Raw genomic sequence first — 12,390 nt, 5'->3', positions numbered from 1 at the left:
ACTTAAACAGCACATTAGACCAAATACTAGCACTATACGACTCAAAGAACAAGTGATTGTGTGACACATTATCAATCAAGCAAAAAGAGAAAATAAACGATACATAAAAGGTGAAGACCATTGCTCGACATAATAGATGACTTACCCCTTATAGCAAGCCAAAAGATGAAGCTCCACCTCCAAATACTACAGAGCATCAAATAAAGCACACGCGTACGATTAACGCGGGTGGCCATTAACTTTAGGGATTCTGTGAATCAAATCACACTTGTTTACTTTATTATCGTATATAATACCCCTTCATTTCTTTCGAACTTCACACAAGCTTTTGTTTGAGTGTTTAAGGCAAACTGTCAAATTGCTTTGGTAAGCCTCTCTTTCTCATTTCTATTAATATCTGGTGATTCTTCATCAATATTATTTGATTATGAATGAATGAAGTAGATGAAATTTCTTCTCAACCGAACTTCTTTTTTTATTTTGGCAAAATTAAGAAGCCGTTTGATAATTATTTAATTTTCAATTTTTAATTCTTGTTTTACTTTTTTAAAAAGGAAAATAAAAAAAAATCGTTTGATTACTATTTTCAGTTTCCGTACTAAACACTGAAAGCTACATTATTGAGATTTCAATATTTGGTTTTGAGTTTTTATTTTTCTGAAATCTGAAAAAAGAAAGTGGTTATTAAACAAGTCAGTTTTTAATTACTGAAAATGAAATAATTATCAAACGGCCCTTAAGCTTTTTGCTTCTTTAACTCTTTTTGTTTTGTAACATTTTAAACTCTAAAACTATGCTTTTTATAAAGGTTTTTTTAACCAAAATGATCCCTGATATTTGCATAACTCCTCACTTTGGTCCCTGAGATTTGGAATCAATAGAAGTAGTCCTTAAGTTTGTCCACCATCAATCATTTTGGTCATTCTATGAAAAATCTTCATTAAACAAGGATAAAATAACAAAAGTGCCCTCAATTTTTGTCAAATCATTTGACCCATTGTTTAATAAATTGAGGGTTTTTTTTTTGTCATTTTGGTCCTTATTTAATATAATTTTTCATGGAAGGACTAAAATAATTAATAGTGAACAAACTTAGGGACCACTTCTATTGATGTGAAATCTCAGGAGCCAAAGTGATGAGTTATGCAAATCTCATGGACCATTTTGGTTTAAAAGCCTTTTATAAACATGGGTTTCTTATTTGAAAATGTCTTTTTTAAGGGCCAGTTAATTTTATAAGGTGTGAGATAAAAAATTGTAAATGCACACAAATGTTTGGAAGATTGGTTCCATATATGCTCTTTTTTATTTGAAGTTTACCATAACAATATATTTGTTTGAGTTACTATAATATGCAACGAAATTATCTCTCACTTCATGTTGTGTAGACCGTTAATTAAGTAGAAGCGTACTGTACTAATGTCACTTGTCATTCATAAACCTATGATCTAGTAAGAGAACACTAACATTCATGAGTACTTTGCTTCTTATTTGCTCTCAGTAATTTTTTAACAATATTATTATGTATCTAGGGATCAATTTCACGTAATTATATATAGATGGGAGATGAAAACGAGGACAAACATGAGACTTCTGAGAAAGGACTCTTTTCATCGTTCGGTTCTGGATTTGGTTCCGGACATGGAGGACAGTATGTTAAACCATGCCCTCCACAAGGATATGGATACCCCCCACAGCCACAACAAACACAGTATTCATCATATTCATACTCCTCTTCAGGCGGGAACTCTCCAACTGGATATCCTTACTCTGGAGGGTATCAACAGGCCTCCTACGCTGGTGGATATCCGCCAGCCGGTGGTTATTCATCAGGTTTAACAACTTCATATCATTCTGAAGGTAATCGAATCACTTTTGTCATAAATATATTCATTTTGTAACTTCATAAATGTTTTGGTTTGTCATTAATTATTTTCGAATTATCTATACTTGGGTACTACAAAATTATAGGTCAAACTATTCATGGTATATACGTACACGTGCATCCTTTGAACCTATGAATATGAATGTATATAATCAAAGAACTAAATTACATGCTAGCTAGTAGTGATCATCATATATGAACCACCAAAATGCCGTAAGTAGACTAATGAATGTTTTCTTTCTTTGGTGACTGAAAAAACTACAGCGCATGAAACATCTAGCATGGGAATGGGAGGGATGTTAGCTGGTGGAGGTGGTGCTGGTGGATCTGCTGCGTATGGGGCTAATCATCTTATGCATGGGGTTGGGGGCCATGGCTATGGAGGTTCCCACGGCATGTTAGCTGGTGGTGGTGGTGCTGCTACTGGGGCTAATCATCTTATGCATGGGGGTGGGGCTCATGGTTATGGAGGTTCCCACGGCTATGGATGTCCCCACGGCTATGGAGGTTCCCACGGCTATGGGGGTTCCCACGGTTATGGAGGTTCCCATGGCTATGGTTATGGCAGGTCCATTGACAGGTCCGTTTAGTCGATCTAGGAAACTATCTTGGTCGGTTCATCAAGATTGAAGTCTATATATAATCTACGCCCTCTATAATAAGAAAATGCTAGAGAGACTACATTTAGAATTCACGTTTGACTACTTTTCTTATAAATATGAAGTATATCTCTAATAGAAAAGTGGTATAATATAGTAATCTAAAATGTAATCTCCTCACTTGTTAGCATTACTTTTTAATAATTACTTTAGTCATGCTATTGTGTATTTTCAATAAATAAACATAAAGGGAAATTCTACGATACCCTTAAAAAAAAAAGGAATTGATACCCTTTAATTAGTATAACTACAATAGAGTGCTGCTAGTGCCACTCACCAGTTCTATTTTCTCACCCCACCTTATATTCTCACTTATAGGGATGGCAATTCTAACCGTTAAAATTGATAACCGTGGATAATCGCCCGAATGAATTGGATTTGGGTATGAAAATTCGGGTATATTTTGGATATGGGGAAAAACGGTTAATAATATTCGGTTATGGTTTTGGATATGGTTATAGTCCCCAATCTGTATCCGTCCCCGAATCCGAACCGAATTATATATAATAGAATAGTATTTATATATATTTATTATTCACCGAATCCAATACCTTGAGAATACAAAAGTTGCACTGTGTGAGTTGCATTTTGTGGGCAAGTTAAAAAGTTTTGATATGAATCAAAATCTATGAGAATCCTAACCAATAATACTTATGGGAGATATCAAAGATCAACCAACATTATCAATGTTTAGCTTTAATTTTTATGCTCCACAAGATCCATTCATTAAATCATTTTATATATCAAATATTTAATGACGAAATTAATATTTACTAAATCATCATGCGTCAATTGAATGAATAAATTTTTTTTGTATTGACGAAGATGGGTATAACGGTCAACTGATAGGGAATCCATTACTTAATAAGTATGGTTATGGATAATACCTGATGGTTAATTGGTGGTTATGGATATGATTAACTTTAGTGGTTATGAAGATGAATATAGCATTTTCGTCCCCAAATTGAACTATTACCATCATCACTAAAAGTTGAAAATGAAAATGTTCATTTCTCACCCACTCTGATTCCTAAAATAACCTTGATGTACTTTTTCTTTAATATGAAACAAAAAAAATAAAACAAAAAAAACTGAAGGAAAAATCAAAGAATCCAGCATCCGTAGTCATATACTGAAGCGGCGACGACAAACACCTCCTTGTGTCCTAAGTTCCGCACCGGACCATGAACGAGCGACAAAGATGGATTCATATTCTCTCTCACTCTCTCTCTCTCTCTCTCTCTCTCTCTCTCTCTCTCTCTCTCTCTCTCTCTCTATTTGTCTTCCCCTTTCCTCTCTTGCATCTATATCTATTCCTATTAAGAACAATGACGCAGTGACGAGGCCTCGTCTTTGTCTTCATTAGATCTTCTTCCTCCGGCTGTTGTTCGGTGACTGTGTCGTTGAAATCAAGGAGATTAGCACGAAAATCTCAAGTCTGAAATAGTGGACAGGAAGAATCTGGTGCACGATTGCAACTTTACTTGGGCGATTGGATATTTTTTGGTGTCTTATGAGTGTTCTTTGGTCTCTTTGTCATCAACAAAATGGTTGGGTGGGTGCTGGATAGTGACGTTAAAAATTCTCTTTTATCACTTTTAATTTTTAGAACCTTGTTTTGTTTAGGTCTTCAAGTTCATTTTGTATGAGGTTGAATTTGTCAATAAAATTTTCATACCAACGAGGATGGGGAAATAAGATAATAGGATGGGCATAGCACCACTCTTGCATTATAATTGTCAAAATTAATTGTTCAATGTTACATTAAACTGGTGAGATTATATGAATGATATTGTTTATTACACTACCAACACTGATTGTTACACAATGAATCTTGTAACCATATGAATGTAAGATATTATTAGTGGGCGTCACATAATTACGAAAAATTGATATTCACTTTAGGTACCTCCTCACGCTAGTTTTATGGTGTTACAACATCATGTTAGCATTCAACTTCCCTAGTGGTACCAATTTTAAAGGTTTGACTAGAGAGTAAGTTGTATCATCGAGGGGAATGGGTTAAAAGTCTACGTTTTAAGAATCGCCATAATGGTAACCCAACATAGCTGACTGGAGATCCCAAGATGAGAAGACCATTTCAAATTCTGTTTGCTTGAAAATGATCATACCAAAATTGATGCAGTGTATTAAGGAAGTTGATTAAGTAGGGATCTTGATATTCGGGATCGTCCTTTAAGTTTTCAAATCTAAGTTAATATCCCTAGTAATCAAGTATTTAAAATATTGTGTTTTTAGTTATATGGTTGGGTTGGAACTTGGTGATTATTATTTCTTATGTTGTAGTGGACTAGGAAGTTGTGCTAGTGTTTAATTAGGTTGTTGCTCGGCCTATTAAAAGGCTAGAATTGTTAAGGAAGGGGGGATGATGTATTTTGAATAGTTTTATGTAAATAGAGACTAGTTCTCTATATGTTCCTTGGGTCTAGTTGTGCTTGAGATTTTGATAATCCTCTCTCTATTTTCCTCCCCAAATTATTTGGTATCAGAGCTTTGCTACGCTCTTTGGTAGCTTCCACATCATTTATCTAAATGGTAGCAAGGAACGGTAGAGGAATGTGTGACTACCATGTGCAGGAAAATCACAGGAATGAGAGTGACGACAAAATTCAAGAGCTACGACGACAAGTTGAACTCCTAACCATGCAACTTGATCAACAAAATGTTAGCAACAAATCTGGAGAGTTAAAGACATGTTACTCAAGTGATAAGGCTGACTTCTTGAGTTCAAGTTGTGGAGGTTATTTTGGTGTGTTAGATTCGTTGATTGTAAATCTACCACCAATATTTGATTGTTGCCTCGAAGTTGATTGTGAGTTGTGTTCTAGTAAGCAAACTGAACAATTTGGGATCGATGAATTTTGTGGAGTTGAAGAAAAGAATTCGCCAGCTGTTCATGTGGATGCAAAGGAGGAGGTTTTTGAATTGCTTGATGAGGTTGACGGAGGTTCTGTCAACTTTGTTGATATGATTGGTAGAGTTCTTGAACATGTAATTGAATATGAGAGAGCCATTTGCGAGTTCCACACCAAGGTAAATTGCGTTAGTGAACAAGTTGATTTTATTGGAGCTCATGCCTTTAGCGTGAAGTTGCCCAAAAAACTAGTTGATCTTGTTAATGAGATGAAATATGGTGAAATGAATCTTTGGGTGGCAAAGCCAAATAAGATAGAGGATTTTTTGCAATCCAATAACAAGAAAATATTCTAAATATCTTTTTTATTGGAGTGGATGGCACCAATTTCAAACGAAGAGGATAAAGAAACAAATTGCGTAATTGAAGACTGCTTGGGATTCTCTTCAACCCACGACTTGAATTCGAGGACAAATTCTTTCCAAGCAGAGGAGTCTAATGCAGTGTATTATGGAGGTTGATTAAGTAGTGATCTTGATATTTGGGATGGTCCTTTAAGTTTTCAAATCTAATTAATATCCCTAGTAATCAAGTATTTAGAATATTGTGTTTTTAATTATGTGGTTGGGTTGGAACTTGGTGATTATTATTTCTTATGTTGTAGTGTACTAGGAAGTTGTGCAAGTGTTTAATTAGGTTGTTGCTAGGCCTATGAGCATATCCAAAGGAGATATCAAATTCAAAACATCAAATTTAAATTTGATGGTTGACATGGCAATTTGACATATTGTCAATATTTTCCTTCCACCTAGTATGTCAAAATTTATTGCTTCATTTATGTTTTTTTTTAAACAAAAATAATAGAAGTTAGGTTGTTATTGGTGATTTTTTATATTAGCACCCCACGAAATGTTGAATGCACCCCACATTAAAATTTAATATTAAATAACTTATTTACCCTACCATGTAATGGCAATTTTGACCTTATTAGGTTAAAATAAATTAAAAAAAAAATTCTATATACATCCCAAATCACTTTTAATGTATTATTGATCTTCTTCAACCATCAAACCCCTCCTACCCTTAATTGTTGAACAAAACCCTAACCAATGAAACTACAAACATGTTGATTGAGAAAAAATATTTTTGACGAATGAAACATGAAATCGATGTTTCGAAAGCTTCACATGAGGTAAGACTTCATATTTTTTATTGTTTTAGTGATTTTGACGACATCGATAATTATTTAATCTTGCTTTTTATGTGTTATTCAAGCTTCTATGTTCGTATTAATCTTTTAGGGATTACATGAAGAATTAAACACCTAAAATTACCATCAAATATTAAAAATAGATGACACGGGTTTTAATGGTGGAATTGAAAACAAGTCACATATGCTTTAAATCCCATGCAGCATCTTTCGTCAAAATTCTAGTCGGCATTTTTTGTCCAAATTAAAAGCTTCATAAGATTTGAGAAATGTGGGATGTATAGAAAATATGGGGTGCATGTAGAAAATGTAACGTGTATATTAAGAATGTAGGGTGTGAGGGTATGATGGGGAAATATGTGGGGTGCATTAAGATAATTTTTAATTGAAAAAGCAAATGTGGGGTGTATTAAGTATGTGGGGTTTATTCAACAATTTGTGAGGTGTTAATATAATAAGTCTTTAAAAATAATAAAATAATACTTAAATATGCTAGCATATAAGGTAAGGCAAGTGGAATGCCTTTGGAAATAGCAAAAATAAAATTTGAAGGCAACTTCAAATTTGACATCTCTTTGTCCATGTCAGCTGAGCGTTCTTTTCCATGTCATCTTTGACATCTCACTACTACAATATTAGCTTTATGTGGCGGATGATGGTGGCGGATATTAGAAAAATCATGTCGGTTATATCCGACATAAAGTATTGGCGAGTATCAAAAAAATCCTATCAATTATAACATACAATATTTTTGAATCTTTTTTTTTATAAATATTTTTGAAGATTCTGGCGGCTTTTAAGTTAATGGTGGCGGTTATAACCAACATAAATTGACTATTTTATTATTTTACTTTATGGCGGTTATTATTTTAGTATTCTGGTGGTTATAACTGACATAAATGAAAATTTTATTATTTTAATATGTTATATTGATTAAAAATAAATAAATAAACATATATTTTAAATATATTTTTTTCACTCATGACCCTAAAGTCTAATGAACCCAATTCCCACAAGCCATAAATTTTTTGAGAGAATAATAACAATAGACTACAATATGAAGCTTTATCATTTTTGTAATAAGGATTATGCTCCCTCACAGACAAGCAACAAGCTCTATCATTGTCTGGCACATAAACACACATGAACATCTGCTGTACTCTATCATGTCTGATTTTATTATTTTAAAATGTTATATTGATTAAAAATAAATAAATAAACACATGTTTTAAATATTTTTTTTTCACTCATGGCACTGTCGGATATAACTGACACAAACAAAGCAAAATTTTGGGCGGCCGCCAGAATAATCTCTGAATGTTTTTTTTTTTTTTTTTTTTGCGATTTTTTACACATGCTATCTCGGAGTATATACCAACATATCTGACAGTTGGATCGTTGAAACTAGCTTCGTAGAATGCATATCCTATCAAATTGATAGATTTAACAAACACTTAAGAGTTAATGTTATACTTCCATTACGTATAAAATAAGATTTATCCACTAGTGTAAATATTTTAAATTGAAGATCGAATTCATTCATTGCATTATTATAGGTTGAGGAGTGTAACTATAAAAAATCATCAAAATCGGAGCTAAAATAACCGTTAAATTATGATTTTTCGTTTATAATCGTCGAAATTTTTTGTTTTGTTACCTAATCTTTGAATGTTTGTTTTTTGTGATTTTTTACATATGCGGTCTCGGAGTCTGTACAAACAAGTTTGACAGTTAGATCATTGAAAAAAGTTTCGTAGAATGTGTATCGCATCAAAACGGTAGATTAAATAAACACTTAAGAGTTAATGTTATACTTCCATTAAGTATAAAATATGATTTTATGGTATCCACTAGTGTAAATATTTTAAATTGAAGATAAAATTTATTCATTGCATTCTTATAGGGTCAAGGAATGTAACTGTAAAAAATCATTAAAATCGGAGCTAAAATAACCGTTAAATTGTGATTTTTCGTTTATAACCGTCGAAAATTTTTGTTCCGTTACGTAATCTCTGAATGTTTATTTTTTTACAATTTTTTATGTGTGCAATCTCGGAGTGTGTACAAATAAGTTTTATGGTTTAATCGTTGAAAAACGTTTCGTAGAATGCATATCGTGTCAAAACGATAGATTTAACAAACACTTAGAGTTAATATTATACTTCCATCAAGTATAAAGTAAGACTTGTGGTATCCACTAGTGTAAATATTTTAAATTGAAAATTGAATTCAGTCAATGCATTCTTATAGGATCGAGTAGTGCAGCTGCAAAAAATCATTAAAATCGGAGCTAAAAAAACTGTTAAATTGTGATTTTTCATTTATAACCGTCGAAAACTTTTGTTCTGTTATCTAATTTCTGAATGTTTGTTTTTTGTGATTTTTTACGTATGCGATCTCGGAGTGTGTACAAACACGTTTGACGGTTTGATCATTGAAAAAAGTTTTGTAGAATGTGTATCATGTCAAAACAGTAGATTAAATAAACACTTAAAGAGTTAATGTTATGCTTACATTAAGTATAAAATAAGATTTTGTGGTATCCACTAGTGTAAATATTTTAAATTGAAGATCAAATTTATTCATTGCATTCTTATAGGGTTGAGGTGTGTAGTTGTAAAAAAATCATTAAAATTGGAGCTAAAATAAACGTTAAATTGTGGTTTTTCGTTTATAACAGTCGAAAACTTTTGTTCCGTTACGTAATATCTGAATGTTTGTTTTTACGATTTTTTACGTATGCGATCTTGTAGTATCTACAAACAAGTTTGGCGGTTTGATCATTGAAACTAGTTTTGTAGAATGCATATCTCCGTTAAATTTGCCTAAATTTTTAAGTGGGAAAAGTAATTTGTGCTAAATTTTTATTTATGTTTTTCAAGTATTGATTAGACAATATTTAGTTTGTGTGATGACACTTTCATTGTACAATTATCTTTTTGTTTCTTTATTGCATTTTTTACGTGGGTTATTATCTATTAAACCAAACAATTATTTATTTAATTTTAAAAAATATATTCATTTAAATACATATTATTTATTTATTTATTACACCAAACAATTATTATTTTATTTTTTTAAATCGTAACAAAATTTTGGGGGGGAAATTAAAATTTTGGGAGGGAATTTAAAACTAGGAGTTTTAACGAAAAACCCGCGGTACTGTTCACTTTAATGAAAAAACCATATTTTTACACTAAAAAATCAATTCTGGTACTATTCACTTTATCCTTTATTTTGTCCTTATCGTTAAAACTCAAAGTTTTCAAGCCCTTTTCATTAGTTTTCCTTTTAAAAATTTGGGAGGGAATGTTGGGGGGATTTTTGCTGTCGGTTAGAATCGACAGTAATAAAAATGTTTCTATCGGTTTTATATTTTAAAAAATGTTTCTATCGGTTTTAACTGACAGTAATGAAATTTTCCACAATAAACTCCTCCATCTCTTCCTTGCGTCGATGCCTTCTCCTTTCCCCCTTTTCTCCTTTCCTCATGTCATTCTCCTTCTCTTCTCTCCTCATTTACTTCCAGTTCAACACTTGCAACCAAAGTTCAGAAACCTTAGCTTTAGCTATCTCGAATATGGCGAAGCGCTCCGATGACTCCAATTCTTACCATTGTTGGACAAGAAGAAGGTAACACTCTCACTCTCGTTCTTTCTCTTTATGTCTCTCTCTCTCCCTCCCTTTGTCTCTTCCTCCCTCTGTCTCTCTCTCTCTTTGTGTCTCTCATATGGGGAACTATGGGTACGAATTTAAACTTGCTAAAATTTGTTAGTAGTTAGTAGTTACCCGGCTGAGAGGTGATTGAAAAACTTGAATAATTTTGTGTTGTTTATTTCAGTGGGTTGGATGTTGTTAGTGGTGGTGTTACGAGCAAATGTCATCACTCAGAACGGTTAGCACAACATTATGGTGCTGATGCTGCTCGAGACACCTCAAATACGGCCAGCGAGGAGTATAGGAGGTAGCGGAGGAAAATTGATGCTCAAGGTATATGCGTGTGCTAGACATGAGTTTAAGCACATTTATTTAAGATAACTGTAAGAAGCAAACAATAATGGTTGTTGTTTAAGATAAATAGTCCATACAAATTCTTCCCCTGTCAAACATGTTGTCATCAGAGATGAAGGATTTGAAACAGGTTGAATATGGAAAATGCAGTGAATATCGAAAATGCAGAAAGTGCAGTGAATGCAGTGAATATGGAAGGATTTGAAACATGTTGTCAAAAAGGTTGAAAATGTAGAAAGTGGTTTATATTCGACAATGCAGAAACAGGTTGAAAATGCAGAAAGTACAGTGAATGCAGTGAATATGGAATGATATGGAAAATGCAAAATGTGGTTTATATTGTTTTTTATTATTAATATATTTTCTGTCGGTTTTATCCGACAAGAATGCTTTTATTTATTCTTATTAATAAATTCTCTGTCGGTTATATCCGACAGAAGTTCAGGCGGTTTTAGTATATTCGACATAAATTCTCTTATTTATTTATTATAAATATATATCTCGTCGGTTATAGCCGACACAATTTTTGTCGGTTTTAGAGTATTTTCTGTCGGAAAATTCATTTCCTGACATTGGCAATTCTGTCGCTTATTATATCCACCACTGCATCCATTTTCTGTCGGATTTTGCTTAAAATCCGACAGTAATATACGTTTTTTGTTGGTTTTTGGACCGCCAGTTATAGATAATTTTGTAGTAGTGTCTCAATTGGAGTAAATGGTATGTCATTAGTTACCGTTATATGTCTATGTGGCATTTTTGACATCTCCTTTGGAGATGGTCTTAAAAGGCTAGAATTGTTAAGGAAGGGGGGATAATGTATTTTGAATGATTTTATGTAAATAAAGACTAGTTCTCTATATGTTCCTTGGGTCTATTTGTGCTTGAGATTTCAATAATCATCTCTCTGTTTTCCTCCCCGCATTAAAAATGTGAAAACCATTTCACATAACATTATAGCAAACTAAACCGATAATCTTGTCTTAAGATTGTTGGAAAATTTGGGTATAATTGCTATCATAAATCACATAGAAAAGCAAGAAATAATTCATGCAATTATATATCAAAATAATACATGCACATGAGTAACCAATATTAAATCAACATGATATAATGAATTAGAAAAACCTAGAAAATACGGTCGAGGCAAGTGTTGGACACTTAAGACAAGTTTACGCCCCACTAAGGTGCTCATGGTTGATCGGTGCATGTAACCCAAGATACAACGACCACATCCTTGTAATAGTAGCACTCCAAATCACAAGGCTCCATGAACCACGATGTGTTGAAAACTCTCTCATATGTACTCAATGAGACTCTCTAATATTTAGTGCACTCTATGTATGATTATGTAAACAAATGAAAAGTTATGTTGTGATTATTGGGGGCTTCCCTATTTATAGAATGTGAGATACCTCTTTGGAAAACATTTGACTATTCATGAAGAGTCAAAAGTTGCAACTCTTCATTTGAGTAGACACATCTTTCTACCAAAAGGCTCCACTTCTAATTTCCATTCAATTAATAAATTTAATATAATAATAATATTATTAAATTTTCCAATGATCCCCTACATGAATGGAAATTGACTTAATACCATGCAAATGACAATGCAGACACTAGAGAGAGAATTCAGTATGAAAGGTATCGCATCGGGATAGGTGGCTTTTGGTTTTGAACCTTTCGTAGTGAATTAGTATCAAATTTACTTGGCTAATTAGTGAACGCGATGTTTTGAACTGCTTAGCTG

General features: G+C 32.9%; 1 protein-coding gene across 1 annotated transcript; it reads left to right on the top strand.

The window, feature by feature from the left end:
• The first annotated feature begins 318 nt into the window (after nucleotides 1-318).
• Nucleotides 319-2,700, top strand: LOC103407954 (glycine-rich protein A3-like). The gene is made up of 3 exons (XM_008346831.4): nucleotides 319-366; nucleotides 1,533-1,860; nucleotides 2,150-2,700. The coding sequence occupies exons 2-3, from the start codon at nucleotides 1,560-1,562 to the stop codon at nucleotides 2,473-2,475; spliced, it is 627 nt and encodes a 208-aa protein (XP_008345053.2). The 5' UTR covers nucleotides 319-366; nucleotides 1,533-1,559; the 3' UTR covers nucleotides 2,476-2,700.
• Nucleotides 2,701-12,390: the final 9,690 nt, after the last annotated feature.

The sequence above is a fragment of the Malus domestica genome, chromosome 02 (assembly GCF_042453785.1).
Source record: "Malus domestica chromosome 02, GDT2T_hap1".
Lineage (NCBI taxonomy): Eukaryota > Viridiplantae > Streptophyta > Magnoliopsida > Rosales > Rosaceae > Malus > Malus domestica.
The sequence above is the reverse complement of the archived record's forward strand: the minus strand, read 5'-3'. Positions and strand labels throughout refer to the sequence as shown.

What these genes read in the sequence shown, in the direction of transcription:
- LOC103407954 (XM_008346831.4), top strand. Translation starts at nt 1,560, where the DNA reads ATGGGAGATGAAAACGAGGACAAACATGAGACTTCTGAGAAAGGACTC. An exon ending in AACTTCATATCATTCTGAAG is followed by an intron (nt 1,861 to 2,149) that starts GTAATCGAATCA and finishes AAAAAACTACAG; the next exon opens with CGCATGAAACATCTAGCATG.